Source organism: Pituophis catenifer, unplaced genomic scaffold (assembly GCF_029215685.1).
Source record: "Pituophis catenifer annectens isolate HBS135680 unplaced genomic scaffold, rPitCat1.0.hap2 SCAF_16, whole genome shotgun sequence".
NCBI lineage: Eukaryota > Metazoa > Chordata > Lepidosauria > Squamata > Colubridae > Pituophis > Pituophis catenifer.
The window spans coordinates 21,168,957-21,185,229 of NW_027256896.1; the positions used below are offsets into that span (position 1 = coordinate 21,168,957).

Sequence of the window (16,273 nt, forward strand, 5' to 3'; positions counted from 1 at the left end):
TTGTGACATACTGGATTTCCTGCAGCAATCAGAAGTTCTTGAGATGTTCCAAAACTGCCATCACTACTTGGATTTGTTCCAATCCTATCCTCTCAATCCATCCACGTAGGAGGGTGGAGATTCGTTCTCCGAGCTTGTGGGTTGGTTTTTGAATGTTTCATTGCCAGGCTGGGTAACATCTTCAGCAGAATTTATGGGATGTCAATGTTCTGTTTATAAGGGCTTTGTGTGGTCAGTAGGACTTGTGATGGGAGCGTCATGTCAGGTGAGGGTCTTGTGATGGGTTTTATAAACAGAACACTGATGTCCCGTAAATTCTGCTGAAGACATTACCTGGCCTGGTAACGAAATGTTTGGAAACCAACCCACAAGCTTGGAGAACGAATCTCCACCTTCATCCTCCACCCGAGCTACAGATATTTGCCACTATCGCAAACCATCCACATATTTCAAAGAAGCTACGGCATAAAACTCAAGGCTTCCATTGGCTTGTGAAGTTTGTTTTCAGGAAAAAAGCAGATTTTCATAATTCTTTTGGTAGGCAGAACATAACTGCTTAAACATTAGCAGAACGTAAAATAATCTGTGTGCACTTTGCTGTTAAAATCTTCAGCGATCCCTCTGTTCGTGATCCTCTTAGCCCACAAACCAGAGAGGAGCTGGAATTTCCTGAAAAGATTGGCGCGATAACCATTATGAGAACAGGAAGTTCCATGCACGTGAGGAAAATAGGTTAATCGAGAGAAGCTCTTGGCACCCAGCACTTCCTTTCTGGGAGATACTTTTGCAGTTGGTGGCCACAAAGAATTCAAGAAGAATCCTGTTTCTACGCCGACCTGAAAAATGATCTGGTAGGTTGGTTTTTATGGCCAAGAGAAGAACTGAGGCAGCCTGGGATTCCAACAAAAACATTTTTAATACGGTCAACTTTGGTTGAGTTTATGTGCCCTCCCTCTGCCTCCAGAGTGGCCCTTCTTCATAGCAGGTCAACTTCTAAAACCAACCGTTCTCCCCTAGAGCTTTGCTTGCAACGTAAGACGTATATTGTATATTCCTCTTTGGAATTAGCCCAGCAGTAAATTTAACACCCACATCTGTCTCAGTTACTGCAGTGGGTAGCCTGTTAAACTTTTACTGTTCCCAGGGTTTGGGGGTTTTTTTTGCCAAAATAGGTTGAGGCGCAATTACTTTGAGGAACTTCAAGCGTAGTTGGGCCAGCCAAGCCAGAAAGCAGTGGTGGAGGGCTTCTGCCCCCACCCCTCTGCCCGTAGGCAGTCTCTGGCCTATAGGTAGGGAGGGGAGACTTGGGCATCCCCAGAGCCTTCTTCCAAGGTAGGATGCAGAGTGAAGGGTTCCTTCTGGGAACCAGAGGATGTCCCATTCTCCCTGTGGCCCTTGGGACACGCCCAGCAGCCATTCACAGCCCTTACTGGGAGGGCCAATTTGGAGAAGATTAGCGGAGAGAGTTGCAGTCTCGGAGGGTGGAGCAACTTGGGTTTCTCCAGGCTGGGGCTCCCCCTGCTGAGTGAATTCTGACTTTTAACAAGGCTGTTGGGTAGCCCAGAGCTTCACCAGATCAGCTTTTATCGACTGAATCGCTTTTTCAGCTCCCTAAAAAAGTACTCCGTTTGATATTTTCCTGCTGCTACGAAACAACAAACAGGCATGAATCAGGGTTTAACAAAACAACAATTGTTTGCATCAATTGTCTTGCATCAAAGACTGTACAGAAATCTGTTTTGTCAGGAAATGAACTAATTTATTTGGAAAACTACAAATTCCTAAACGGAGTTGTATTTTAAACTGAAAATCAAAAGTCCACGGTCCAAGACCTTTACGGGGATAAGAGATTCTTATAAAACCTGTAACTTAATAAAAAAATTAAACCAGCGTTTTTGTTTTAAATCCTATTTGACATACTGAAATTAGAAACAACTTGCACAGCTTTTATCTCATTTCTTCTTCTTCCTTATATACCCACAGACATACAGGCTATTCATGCAAACTATGAGAATACCTTGCTAAAATGGGGCAATGTCAATGGAAAGTCTCATTTCTCATCCAACCCCTCCTGATAACACTAATCATGTCTTTCTCTCTGTGTGTGTGCAAGTGTGTGTGCACACGTGCAGAAACAGTTTCTACTTGTGACAATAATCGAAAGTCAGGGATGCCTTGCTGGCCCACACAGCAAGTGCCCCTAAAAGCAGAGCATTGGCCCACTGCTCGTCTGCAAATGGCTTATCGTAGCCACAGCTGGCCACCAGACACCCCCACTTTGCAAGCCCCTCAGACACTGTGATTTCTGCACATCTGCACTGGTTTGGTCTGGTCTGGCTTCTCCTGGGTTGGCACAAAAACATTTTTATATGATAACCTTGGTCATCTCCGAGTTGCGTCTTGCAGGCAGCATCAACCCAAAATTGCAAGTCTAGAATTTACGCATCGCGTCTGTCACCGAGGTTAGTGAGGAGCTGGCGAGGGTCGGCGAGCTGACGTCGTATCCCAGCTTCTTCATGTCCTTGGTCACCACGTTGAAGGAAACGGTGACGAAGCCTTGCGAGCGAACTCTGGTCACTGAAAAGGGGCAAACGGAGGCTTAGCAAGGTTTTTACAAAGCAACCCCATTACTAGTGAAATGGATCAGACCCAAGACGCTTCTTGTTTGGGGCTCTGTGGCTAATAGCTGGCATGGAGCACAAATGCATGACACTCTTCTTAAGGCTTGGAATTCTGCAGCTGAGTTCCAGCCGTCTTCTTCACGACATCCCTTGCTTTCTGCCCATCCTAAACTACTTGGCGGCTGGCAGCCCCTGACAGAAGTAGGAATAGCCTCAAATACGCCCTGACTTGGCAACATTTGGGCACACATTCTTCTCTCTGGATCCAAAGGCAGCTTTGCCCTCCAGAACGCACCAGGCATAAACACAGAGCACCCCCAAGTACCTACCTTCACGGCCTTCGCCCTGGGCTACCACTTTGGGGTCAGTGAATTCTGGATACCTGCCCGTCAGCCAGCTGGGAGAAAGGCAAAAGGGAAGGCTGAGTCAAGTCATCCCACCTGGGGCTTATTCAACCAAAGTCCTGAGGACTTCAGGCCAACAAGTGCCTATTCAGCTCCTTCCATCCTGGAATTCCTTCTCCCCGGTATATATATATATAAATCACCACATTCTCCACCAAAATGAATATTCATTAATCCTCTTTCACTGGCGATTTTCCCTGAAAAAGTGCAAGGGACGGAACTTGAGGGGAGTGAATGATGCAGAAGCCCACCAGCCAACCAACCATTGCTATTTCAGCAGGCAAAAATATCTCATTTTCAAAATAAAACAATTCTTCAAAAAAAAAAAAAAAAATTGGACAAAAGATGCAGCCACCTTGTTAACTTTTGCAGTCTGGAGGTTGATTCTGGAACGAACATCGGGAGGATCCTCTGGTGCCTGAAAACAGAATTTAGGCAATCAAAATAGCGGGAGATTTGATCAACAGAAATAATGAACCCCGAATCTGGTCCTTCCCACGCTAAACCCTCTTCCGCCTCTATGCCAGGCAGGAAAACAAAATCATTAATAAGGTGACTAAACTTGTTTGCTTCCCTGAGTTTCTGGTGCCCCAAAGAATCAAATTCTCTTGGCTAAAGAAGGATGAGGCTACTTTTTTTTTAATAGTATTTATTAAATTTCCAAAAATTAAAATACACAGTACAAAAAGAAACACAATATTCAAAAAAAGACACACACAAAGAAGAAAATATATATACACAAACAAAGACAAACGTATCAAAATGAGGATGAGGCTATTTTCATGCATCAAATTTGCACCGGGCTGGAACAAGTAAGAGAGGTCGGTCAGGGTTGTGATGATCTCACCTGCCAGGTGTAAAAGGGACATGGACAGCTCCGTATCCCCGAACCACATCATTTCCAAAAAGATCAGGGCCATACACACTGATGACGATCTGTGGCCCTACAAGAACAGAAAGACCTCAATTGCAGGTGAGTTTCGCCTGTCCCACCTCTCAGAACAGTCAGTCCCCAGGGCCAGAAGGTGACGGGAAGCCCCATCTCCCCTCCCCGGGTCCTTCCCACTTACAGCCAAAGGGGTTGGTGCTTTTGAAGGTGACATCGATCGGGAAGTTCCAGACCAGGTTCTGCTGGACATTCCGGCTCTTGGACGTGATCTGTGAGATGCCTTCTTCCAGGCCCTACGGGAAAGCCAAGGAGACTAAAGTTGGAACCATCTCGGGGGGCTCCCAGAGCCGGCACAAACAAAGAGGTTGAGCAGGGGATTGGACTAGAAGACTTCCGAGGTTCCTTCCACCTCTAATATTCTATGTTCTACACCGGTGGCCAAGGGGGCTCCTCGCCCCTTTCCTGCCTGGAGTCAGAAGGGAGGTGGACAGCTCCATGCCACAGAAGTTGGAACCCTCAGTTTAGCCGGTCCTCCTGCAGCCATGAGTGACAAGCAGGACCCCTCCCCTTGTTTTTTCTTTTAACCCCCGGTGCATTTCTTATTTGCAAGGAGGGGGCTTCAGGCTGCAAAGGGCTCGCTCTCTGGGGTGGGGGTGCAGCCCCTGCAAGCGGAACCCCTTTCCCACAGCTAAGCCTCGGGGAGACCCACCGTAGTCGGAGCCCAGTCGGGGCCGTACACGAAGCAGTACTTGCAGTAGAGCTCGTCGAATTCTGGAAACTGCAAAGAGGAGAAGAAAATCTGGGCTTTAAATCTGGCCGGAGATCCAACCTTGCACTGTACCTACCAAACCACGCGTGGAAAGGACTCGCTTCTTCCAGCAGCTGAAATAAGGGGAAACTCCCCCTTTCCCAGAAGGGTCTCCTCCCTCTCTGCAAGGGGTTCGTTTCATGGAGGGGGAACGGGGGTGGGTGGGTGTCTCCTTGCAGCCGGAGTTGTCCAGACCTCAGGAGCGCGGAATGGGCACCACCTTCCCCAACTGGGCGCCCGCTGCAGCACCCTCCGATTGCCCCTCCTCCTCCTCCCCAAAGGCAGACCGGGGGAGCTCCGGTGCAAGGTCGCACGAGCAACGCCGCTGCTCCTCTCCTACCCCGCGTGCATCTCCTTGCAGTTGCAGACTGCATCCGCCCCATAAAGGCTGCACCGTTGGGCGCCCCCGGTGGGTTTCCCTACGTGCAAAAAGGGGGACCCGAGAGTCGGAAACGGGGAGGGGCCGCCTGCTTTTGCAGAACATTCACTCAAAAGTTTTATTCTTTCAGTCCTGCTTTTGCAGAACACCGGATTCGAGAGTCCATTCACCCCCCCCCATTGGACTTGGAATGCGCCACCGCATAGGCGGCGCCCGGGCGGGAGATACCAAGTCGCCCTCCGGAGGGGGGGAAATAAAAGAAACGCGCCGGCTCGCCTCGCCATTCGGGGAGCCGCTGGACAAAGCCGGCCCGCTGACCCACCTGCGCGCTCTCGACCTGCCCGCTGACCATGAGGAGGAAGACGGTGGGGTTGGCGGTCGAAGCGGTCGCCATCGGGCCTCGCGGAGCGGCAGGAAGAGGCCCGTCGCTAAGGGCGCGTCCTCCGCCCTCCCTGGCAACGGCGGACGGCGAGCCTCGGGGGACAATTTTCGCCTTTGCGCGAAAGGGCTCGAATTCTTCGCCAGGAGGTCTACGCTGCTCAGGCGTTTCCCCCGTGATGTGCGCACGCGGGAGCCTTTCCGACAACTTTATCTAGTGACCTCCAAAGCGGTCCGGATTTAGCCCCCCTACATTTGCCCGGACACTTTGGAAGCAAACCTCCCCTCTCTGGGGGTCAACCAGTCAGCTTGAACCAAAGCTGCCTCTTAAAGCAGGGTCTCCAACCGTGGCCACTTTTAACAGAGTTGGAAGGGATTTTATAGGTCATCTAGTCCAACTCTCCGCTCAAGCAGGAGACCCCACACCATTTCTGATAAATGGCAGTCCAATCTTTTCTTGAAAGCCTTGCGGACTTCAACTTTAAGCTGGCTGGGGAGTTGGAAGTCCGCAAGTCTTAAAAGTCGCCAAGGTTGGAGACCCCTGCTTTAAAGCATCATTCTAGCAACTGCATTTTATTCGCAGGGGGTAGTATTCTGAGAAAGGTAGCAACGTTGCACGCCTGTTATAGAAACACTTCCTCTTAAACAGATGAAGTGACCGGGATTTGCACATTAAACTTGAAAGGCTTTGGAAGAAAAAGACAACTATAATACCAATAGTAATCAGGAGTTTTGGGCAGGGTACAAAAGAGATTCACTCAGTTTGGAGGTGTTGAATTTATTAAATTTGACACTGCAGCTTTGTCAAAAACCCTTCAACATGCTATGTATAGGTACTATATACCTCCCTGATTCTGAGCTGGCTGTTTGAACCCAAATGGCCAGAAAATACCAAGTCTGAAGACTGGTATTTGTTGGATGAAAAGATGAAATAACAATCAGAAAAAGAGGACTTTCTTTGAGCTTAAAAGCTCTCCTTTTATTAGCATTTTTTGGTATTTTTATTGCAAGAAGCTTCTCTAAGCGAGGCTGGGTTTCTGCCACCACTAGATGTCCCTATTCAATTATCTAATTCAATTATTACATGATTGCAATTTCTTTTGATTGTTGTGAACTGCCCAGAGTCGTGGGATGGTGGACAAATTTAATCCATCATCATCATCATCATCACCACCATCTCTCTCAAGTGGTTTCCCAGTTGTTTACTTTCTTAATGCACTGGATAACCTCCAGTCCAGTATATGAGATGGGCAGCAATATAAATCTGCTAAACAAGTAATAAATAATTAAACAGCCAGCCAACCCTTGGGAGGGGTCAGCGGGAGCTGTCCTGCAGCCTATTTTTTCAGGGCAGACAGTGTGTGTGTGTGTGTGTGTGGTGTGGTGTGTGTGTGTGGGGGGGGGAAGCGCTACTGACTGTGTGTGTGTTTTGCTCAACTCCAAAACGTCTTGGGATCTGAGGGATATTGAGATCTCTGATTTTGTTGCTATGGCTTTCTTATTTCGTTTTGGTACATGTGTAAACTGTGCTTTGTGGTTTTGTCCCTGCTTTGTTTATGCTTGTCTGTTGGAAAGCCTGTCTGAGGGCAATGCAGGAATTATTCTGGATAAGAAAAAACCTCCTTTGGCCGCCAGTGCTAACCTGCCTTCTCCAGCTTGCTCCCATTGGAGGGTTCTGGCCTGGGTCTCCTGCCACAGAGCCTGAGCAGAGACAGACCCCAAATCTCGAGTCCTCCTGGCCTCCCTGCTTGATGGGGAGAAGCAGCAGCAGCAGCTGGCAGAACTTCTAATTGCTGCGTCTCTGGCTCTTGATTTTCTGCAGGGCACCAACTCCTTAGTCTTTTCCGCTCTCTCAAGAGCGACTTGCAAAGTTGCTGGGGAAGAACCAGCCTGTTCCTTGATGGCCTCCTGGATGAACTATTCTGGGTCTCTTGCTGGTCTCCCTTGAGTTCCCAGGCCCTGCTCTGTGTCTCATCCTTAATTGGCAGCCTGGGAGACAGTGAGCCAAGAGAGTTCCTTGTTACAGGCATTGAAACAAACCCACCCTTTTGACCGTCACTTCATTAAAATACCAGTAGATCATCTTCTGAAGCTGCAGCGGCTTTGCTCCACCAAGAACTCGCCTGTTGTCTTGCCAGGTGCATGATGGGGTGTGTGTGTGTGCATGTGTGTGTGTGAATTCTGCCGAGCCCAATCTGCAAAGCTCCTAGGCTCTTCCTGACCATGTCAGCTTTCTTGGTTTGGTTCACCCAGGCAGGGCTGAAGCAACGGTCATGCTGAGAAACCTTCTGGCCTCTTTATTCATTTCTCCCAAATTCTGGTCCTGGCCACAGATGTGGAAGCTTCAGAAAGATGAAAGGATTGCATTAAAGCAGCTTTTGGAAATTGGGGCAGGAGGCAGAAACCTGTGTGGCTTTGGGGGCAGCAACATCCAAGATACCTCAATGGGAACAGGTGAAACCCCCCCACCCCAATGCACCTTTCGGTTGCTCCCAGGACCATCGGTCACAAATGGTCACACCAGATTTTTGCCCTCACTTTTGTTTTGGGTGGATTTTATTCAGGTGAGCCAGTCCTATTGCCTCTCCTAGAGCCCACCCCCTCCCAAATTCATACCTGGGAATGGAAGTATCTTCCATAGGAAAGGGAACTTGTGAGTTTCATCATGCTCAATTATACCTTGCGGTGGCTGAGGACACCTGGGGGATTATTGGCCAAGTGATACGTGTGTCGTAGCAGCACTGCTAATGACCCCAAAACCTTGAAATCCATTATTCCTGGCTTCATCAAGCAGGCATAAGAGTTTAGGTCTTCAGCACCAGCCAAGGGCTTCTCATCTATTCGTCTTAGTGTTCAGTCCGCAATCCAAACAGGACTTTTGGTCTCTTGGAGGGCAGCCCAGTTTATCGAAACAGACCCTTGGCTTCACCATCGGAAGGACGGGGGCATCCGAGCCTGGGCGGAGGGGGGATTCCTGGCCTTGCAACACCCCAATTGCTTTTGTGCAGCAGTGACGTTCTGGTGGCAAACTGGAGTTAGCTGTGCCGGAGAACCTCAAACGAACCCTTCCTGGGGATTTAGATCTCTCTGGTTATAATCGGCAATCAAATTTCAGATCCCTCCTACACCCCCTTCGCCTTTGTGACGGCAGAGTGTTTCTTTGCCAAGGCTGAAAACATGATTTCTTCCTATTTCTCTTCTCCCTGTTTGTGCACAATGTTGTCTTATACAAGAAGCGTAAATCAAAGCTGTCTTTTCTGGAAGAAAGCAAGTATATAAATCCTAATTCTTTAAACAGGGAGGAAAAAAGAGAAGACAAGGAGAGGCGTCTGCATTTCTGTCCCTCTTCGGCACAGCTGGTTCTGAAAGGCGCTTTGAGTACCTGTCCTCCTGCGTTAATAAATGACTCACTCCAGCATCAAAGAAAGTGGTTTGACAGTCGGGTGCTTCTTCTCAGGGACACTCCGTTAACCCTCTCAATCCTGCCAGCCAGGAGGAGCGGCTCTGAAACTCAGCTTGAGAACGGGGCCTCCATTGAGAGGGTCAGCCACTTGGCCCTCTGGCCACATCTGGAGTCTTCCTTGGGTCAGGGTTTACCACCCTTGACCTGAACAATCAAGAGAAGGATGATCTCTGCTTCTCGGTCAACAGGTTGGTCAAGCCACCTCCTGGGAGACTGGTGGGTTCCCTTGGGCAGTTGGTTGGCCAAGTGGTCCTCCGTGATGACAGCCACCAACCTAGCTGGCCTCAAAATAAAGTTGGACTAATTCATGGAAGTCTTGGGGATCAACCACTCTTAGCCATGATGGTGGGAAGACTGTTCTTGAAGGCCACCTGGCAAGAGAGTAGTGGGCTTCCTTGGGCAGTTGGTTGGCCTCCGCAAGAATGAAATGATGGACAAGATGGGCCAAGAATCTGATCCAGCTTAGATCCTTAGCTTCTTTTATTTCCTTTCTGGAGTTGGTGATTATCGTAAGAGATGGCTGAGGTGCAGAAAGCTGATGTATCTTTGCGTGGATTGTAACGATGACTCACTGGTATCCGTCTCACCTGAAATAATGGGTTGCTTAATGCTTAGAGAGGACAAGTCTAATTTTATTGACTTGAAATTCTCTCTCTGCATCTCTCCTTTGCTTAAAGACACTGTCTCCTGCCCCTGAGCAATTGTGGATGCAGTCCTCATTCAGTGAAAAATCATATTTAATCTCTCGTCATTGGAAGATGTTGGAAGTGGCATAAAGGCTAATAATCTTCCTCAATATTTGTACAGGCTCTTGGGGATAAATAATTCAATTGACATTCTCCATTAAATCTGACTTCAGAAAGCTTTTATGCCAGGATACAGTAGATCATAATGGCTCTTATTCTTTAAGCTTTCCTCTTGCAGTTCCTTCCTCTCTTCCTCCCCTCCCTCCTTCCCTCCCTTTTGCAGCTCTTCCTGCAAACCTTCAGAGAACCTAATGGTATCCAATAAGTCTGGAACATAGATTATTTGCTGCAGTCAAATAAACCCTTGCTTCCACTGTATTTATACCACTGGCCCAAATAAACACCAAGTTATATTTGGAGATGGCTTCTTTTTTGAGCTGTTGGGCTGTTTTAAAAACAAATCAAGCCACATGACTTCCCTGTTTGTGTGCGTGCATTGCTTTGAATCCTTGGGAAAGGGGTTGGGGTCAGAAGTGATTAGACTGGAGTTTGTTTTCCTTGTCCTCCTTGTGTTTCTCTCAGTGTGGCTTGGACCCCTGAGGATACACGGGCAAAGGAAGACCAACTCTGGGAGGTCATTTCCCACATTAAATCACAGAGAAAAGGCATGTCAGTGGGAAACAGAACAGACATCTGGCAAGGCCTCTCCTGCCTCCCTCCGGGGAATCCATATGTCCTGAGAGGAGAACGAGGCCTACTTTGGCCATGCAAGAACCAACACGGCTTCTTGGGATCAACCCATCCAGCCTTCATGAAGCTAGTTTGGCCAACAGATTGGGCAAGTCCAGGAGAAAGGAGCCGCATTTCATCTGTTGCTTGAACCCGGCTCCACCTGGATGCTTTGAGGAGCTCACCTTGTCCATCACTTTCCAAGACTCCAGAGGGAGAAGCGACCTCAATCCAAGGCTGTAATGCTGGATTCAACAACCACCATTGGGGGTTAGGGGGTGGAGAAGAATCTGGATAGAATCCCAGAGTTTGTGTTGAAATACTGTCAGGGGCCATTCTGAATTGGAGATGACGGGATGCCAGGCCGACCCACTGGGATCCAAGCAAAAGATTGCTTATCATTTTCACCAGTGGCTTTGCATTTGAGTGTCCCACCCAGAGACTTCCCTTTAAACCCCCACCCCCACCCCCAGCATTTTAAATCAGCTCCAGAAACAAGTATCGGGGGGGGGGGGGGTTACCAGCAAGGGACCCTTCCACATTTGCTTTTCCTCCATGCCAGGTGAAAAATTTGAATTTTTTTCTACATGTTTACTTTTTGGGCTGGAACGCAGCGGGGGTGGGGGGTGTTTCCAGAATTCTTCTGTGGTCTACAAACAACAAGCCAACCTCTGGCTGATCGGAGATCTTTAGGGTTTCTTTCCCTGAATGCCACAAACAAAATTGAAACTTTTAAATAATTTACTATTTATTTGGTTTTTTTTTTCTTTTCCTGCTGACTTTGGAAATCTCCTTCTTTACTTTTCATTGTGCACTTTTAAAGTTCGGATTATTGCAACATTTCACCTGAATTCCATAGGAAAACAGAGAGGGGGCGGGAAAGGGGGAAAAAATACAACATCGCTTGAGTATATGTAAAATAATAATATTATTATTATTCATCATAAAAAAGGAGAGATTCTTTTACCCATAAGAAGAATTAATAACTTAATTGTTATTGCACTGGCTACAATTCAGTAGTGGTTTTGGTTTTTTTTTTCCATTTTGTGGAACAAGGAGGACCAGAAGAAAGCTGGCAAGGCATGAAGTGGGCAGCGAAGGAAAATGAAGGGATGGAGGCCAAACTGAAAAGACAACAGTAAAAATGGTGACGCGTCCACATCGAACCTACAAAGACATCACTCCACTGAGGATCAGATGTGAATGCAGACATGAAACAAAACAGATCGAGTCCCCCTCCCATGGGAAGCCTGATCCAGCTGGAACTGGCAGTGTTAGGGTCACTCCAAGGCAGGGGTGTCCATCTTTGACCACTTTAAAACCCTGTGGGCTTCCACTCCTAGAATTCCCCATTTCTGAGGAACTCACATTGCCAAGGTTGGACACCTTTGCTTGTAGGGACGGGAAAATGGGCGCAAAGAGTGAATTCACTGGTCTTCAGAACGGACGGTGGTTGGTGCACGGTGGTGTAACTAGGTTGAGTTAGGGGCGCTCAGCGCCTCTGGCCGACGTCTCTGGGTCGTCCTGACGGGTGGGTTTTCTGCAAAAATATGCATCTGACGGAGAGCTTCCTTGTGGGCATTTATGGGCGTGTGTGTTGCGATGTGTCTGCCTGTGATGTGTGTGTTTTCCTCATTTTTTCCCCTTTAAAAAAAATCTCAAATACATGTTTTTCTATTTATAGTAACTGCTGATATACAGAACAATATACAACTCGCTTCTGCCTGGCCACGTGAGCTTCCCGCGACCGCGTTTCGTGCAATAAGAAAAGGTGCCCTTTCGGAAAAAGAAGTTTTTCTGAACCAACCCCGGGTTGCCTTAAAAAAGATAAAAGAAAGGTCTGCGACCCCCCTGGAGGGGTCCGAGGCCACGCTGGGTGAGGGGGAAGGGGAGGAAGAGGGAGGAAAAGGGACATTGGAACAGCTTCTCCTTGTGCTGGGTGGAAAGGAAATCGGGTTCCTTCCAGCTACCCCTCAACCTCTTGGGACGCTTGGAGCTTCTCTGGGACTTTGGTTCCATTTCTACACTAGCCGGACCTTCCCAGCGAGGAGAAGCCAAGGGTTTGGGGGGTAAGCATCAGCCGTGGAGAGGTGGCTTTCCAACCTGTTCTCCTCTTCGAAGCCACATGTGGTGGCAAAGCCCTTAAAGTTCACCAAAGACCACCCCCCCTTGGAAGCTATACCGGCTCGTCCACAACCTCTTCTGTGTTGGTTGGGGTCCCTGGAACCGGTCCATGCTGCGGGAGGGGACAATTCCTGCCCCCTCGGAGTTCTTCTTGGGTTGTCTCAGAGGGGTTGCCGTGAGTCTCCAAGGGGTCTGTTTGCTGCAGCTTCGGACCCTCCGGTGAGGAATCCACAGAGGGGCCCACAGTTTGGCGGCGTTCGCAGGCTTCACCCATGGAACCGGGGTCTGTCGGCTCGTAGGAGAAGCTTGGGATGGTTAAATGCTCCCCTCGGCAGGCTGGGGGTGCCCAGCGGTCTGCCTTGCAGGCCAGTTCTCCAGGCTGACTCTCGGCCAGCTCCAAGGAGTCCCTGTAGGCCGTGGATTCGCAGGAGGGCGTTCTCCGTCTCAGCAGGCTGTTCTCAGAGGCTTTGTTGCGCGTCGTGGCGGCGCTGCTTTCTTCCTCCATGGGAGGGTCAATAGAGATGCAGGGAGGGCTCATTTTCTTCTTCCTCCGGATGCCGTGCAGATACTCGGACTCCGACTGGATCTGGAGAGGCAGCCTTCTCCTTTCAGAGGCATCTGCGAAGCCGCGATCCCCGTTGCCGACTGAAGGGCAGATCTCGATGGAGTGCCGTCGCTGGTCATCCGCCCACGTCGGCTTGGCCAGGAACCCCCGGGTGTCCACGCTGTAGAACTTCTTCAGGTCCTTCTCCTTGCCCTTCCCCATGGTCAAGCTGGTTGTGCTGCAGTTCCTGAAGGGGACAGGAGATGGCGCCGGGGAGGCAAAAGGGGAGTCCGAGCAGTCCCGGTTCTCCAGCTGCGCCCCCCAGCCCCTGGCGGAGCTGTTGATGTGGCTGACCTCTTCATCCGCCAAGTCGGAGGACTCGAAGAGGGAGCTGTCCAGGATGCTGCTGTGGGCGGACCTCCTGTTTGAGATGTTGTGCTGGCTGAAGGTGTCCCTGGGGGTGTGGATGCTTGAAGGGTGGGAAGGGGAGGGCTGGGGAAGGGGAAGGGGAGGACTGCCTGGGAGGGATGTGGGGGCTGGGGGAGGCTGAGGGGCCCCCAAAATACTGTGAGACAACTTTTTCAGGGGTGGGTTTTCACACATCTCTGCCTGGGCGCACTGCTTTGACTCCACTGCTGAGCTATCCGAGGACTCCTTCTGGATGGCTTCCTAAAAAACAAAGAGATAAAAAAGAAAAATAAGCATTTCCAACACAAGGAGGCCCCACGTATCCAAGAAGGGTTCCATGTTTTGAGACGGTTGGGGTCCTGTCTTCTCTGGGGGCTCCTCCCTGAAGCGTTGAGTTAGCATGGAAATCTAGGGGAAAGCAGATGGGTCAAAGTGGAGCTGGGCCTTCCCCAGGAAATGCCCCTTTCATGGAAGTGGCTTCTCTGAACCCACCTGCGGATGCCTGCAAAGCAGTCGGCCCAACCCTCTGCCCTGTGAGCACGCCAGCTTCTACCTGCACAGGCTGAGAGTATCGTGGTGGCACTGCCTCTTGTGACGTGGAAGAGCCAGAGGTTGAGGGGCCTGATCCAGCAGTTGGCTGCCTCGGGAGTCAGAGAGTCATCTACCAGTTGAGGGTCTGCTGACTCAGCAGGAGCAATATGGGAATGAATGAATGACTCTCTCTCTCTCTCTCTCTCTCTCTCTCTGTCTCTCTCATTTAATCTCTGTCCTGAACTCTGGACTTCCTCCTGCATTGTCTCTGCTCTACAGCCCCTGACTCCACTTAGTCTCAATCAGAATAGAGCTGGAAGGGACCTTGGAGGTCTTCTAGTCCAGCCCCCTGCTCAAGCAGGAGACCCTGTACCGCTCCAGACAAGTGGCTGTCCAGTCTCTTCTTCAAAGCCTCCAGTGATGGAGCCCCCACAACTTCTGAAGAGAAGCTGTTGTCTCTGTGCTTCCTGGCCCTGAAGACATTTCCCGTCCCTCTCCATGGGCTATCAAGCACCTTTCTGCCTCCCCCCCCCCAACACGAGAGGGCATCTAGAGACCGGGAAGCTGACCTGTCTGCACAGCAGTCTGCTGGGGGTGCGAGGGGCAGGGCGAGGGGGTAGAAGCTTCCATGGAGCTCCCATGTTGTGGCTGGGAGGAGGTGTTGTTGGGCGGAAGGCCGACTGTGGGATCCTCAATGATGAAGTGACCACCGGCTGAGAATGGATGGATGTGACAGATCCTGGAAGAAGAAGGAAGGAAATTATTCCTCAGAAATTCTTCTCTTTCTTTCATTCAAAGCTGAACAAATGTCGGAAGGAAGCAACTGTTTCCTCTGGGGACCTTTTGGGGGCCTTCCACCATCTCCAGATTGGAGGTCTTCATCTTGGCAGAGAGAATGTTTGCATTTTGGTGGAAAACATCAAGCAGTTCTTAGCATCTCCATAAGGTGCCTGCTCAAAACAAGGTTATCCTCTTTTATGCCATGCTACAGCTCTAGAATTCTTGCTTTGGAAGTTGTTTTACACACTACAACCTAAATTGGTTGGTAGGAAACTCAGCAGGCCCAGATCCTCCTGACGCCTTACCTCGAGGTGACTTGTAGGAGAAGGCTTCTAGCTCCCCTTCATGGAGTGGGAAGGGAGGCTTGGCGGGCATCACAGGACGAAACATGTAGCTGTCATTGGGCAGCGAATGCATCCTTGCCACCGAGATCTTGCGAAGAGTCAGAAGGTTCTGGGGGTCCCTAAGACCACCTCCAGCAGCAGCAGAAGCTCCCTGCAAGGCAGCAAAAAAGGAGGCTGAGATTTCGGGGAAATTGGGAACCTGTAATTCTTGGCAGCTTTGAGATACGTGCATGGCAGGATGGTCAGCAAACTGCTTTTCCGGATGAATGGAAGTGCAGAAAGGTTCTTTAGCTTGACAGGTGTCCGAGGAGGAGGGATGGGGGAAGATCACATAGACATGACCCCAAAGAGGCTCAGCCCCCTTCTTTTCCATGCCTGGGGAGGTACGTTCCTTCAGACTCCTTCTCTAGCTTTTTACCATGACTTGATGCTTCACCAGCAGGGGTGAACCCCCCTTGGAAGGGGTCTGTCTCCCATCCATGGTCCTTTCTGGTGTGTTGATCCCTCTGGACATCTCCAGCTCGATTTCGGCATCCATCTCAGCATCTTCCTTCGCCTCCTTGTTGCTTTCCTCCAAGTGCTTCATTAGGACGGCCACTACCACATTGACCAGGACGAACTGGGCGATGAGGACGAAGGTGACGAAGTAAACAGGGGAGATGACAGGCAGATAGGTGAGACAGTGCTTGTCATCCCGGTGGCATTCCCGGAGAGTGTCCTGGAAGGGGGACATAAGAGCAAGGTTACTTCAGGTGGACGGGTCAACCGAGAAGAAATCTTAATGTCCTCCTAAGTTTTCTCCCAGAGATTCAGCATTTAGAGGTGAGCAAACATGGAGTTTCACTGAGCAATAATGGAGCTAAAGACCCATCTGCCCAGTGATGGCCAACTAGCAGTCTTTGGGAGCTAATATGGGTGAAATGGATGCAAAAGCTTTCCCCAAACTCATACTAACTTCAGTGGCATCTCTATGCATTTATGGCCATCATGGTGAATGTCCAGTGAAAGACTTCTTCTCCTCTATGGATTTTCTAATTCCTTTTTCAAGGCATGCAGACTGGTGGCTCTGATTAAATGGAGACCAGGACTTCCACAGATTAATTCTACCTTGTGTAAAGCCTTACTTTTCCTCAGAATTGGGCATCTATTTGGGGTACATTTTCTCTACTTTGGTCTTGTCTTTTA

General features: G+C 49.6%; 2 protein-coding genes across 2 annotated transcripts in view; both read right to left on the bottom strand.

The window, feature by feature from the left end:
- Positions 1-897: 897 nt before the first annotated feature.
- B9D1 (B9 domain containing 1) lies at positions 898-5,513 on the bottom strand. Its single transcript, XM_070954864.1, has 7 exons — positions 5,424-5,513; positions 4,624-4,692; positions 4,096-4,207; positions 3,873-3,969; positions 3,381-3,443; positions 2,951-3,018; positions 898-2,577 (listed from the first exon to the last, which is right to left on the bottom strand). Exons 1-7 carry the CDS (start codon positions 5,493-5,495, stop codon positions 2,432-2,434), a joined length of 627 nt encoding a protein of 208 aa, XP_070810965.1. The 5' UTR covers positions 5,496-5,513; the 3' UTR covers positions 898-2,431.
- A 6,657-nt stretch (positions 5,514-12,170) lies between these two features.
- Positions 12,171-16,273, bottom strand: part of CACNA1H (calcium voltage-gated channel subunit alpha1 H) — a 132,366-nt gene continuing 128,263 nt past the window's right edge. The window contains exons 32-35 of the mRNA XM_070955121.1: positions 15,507-15,806; positions 15,050-15,239; positions 14,534-14,703; positions 12,171-13,694 (exon numbers count right to left, since the gene is read on the bottom strand). Coding sequence (XP_070811222.1) covers positions 12,534-13,694; positions 14,534-14,703; positions 15,050-15,239; positions 15,507-15,806 — 1,821 coding nt within the window. The 3' untranslated portion in view covers positions 12,171-12,533. The remainder of the gene's footprint in view (positions 13,695-14,533; positions 14,704-15,049; positions 15,240-15,506; positions 15,807-16,273) is intronic.

Coding starts and splice junctions, on each gene's coding strand:
- B9D1 (XM_070954864.1), bottom strand. CDS start 5,495: ATGGCGACCGCTTCGACCGCCAACCCCACCGTCTTCCTCCTCATGGTC. Junction 4,693..5,423: donor GGCAGGTCGAGAGCGCGCAG/GTGGGTCAGCGG, acceptor TCCTCTTTGCAG/TTTCCAGAATTCGACGAGCT. Junction 3,970..4,095: donor AAGCACCAACCCCTTTGGCT/GTAAGTGGGAAG, acceptor CTGTTCTTGTAG/GGCCACAGATCGTCATCAGT.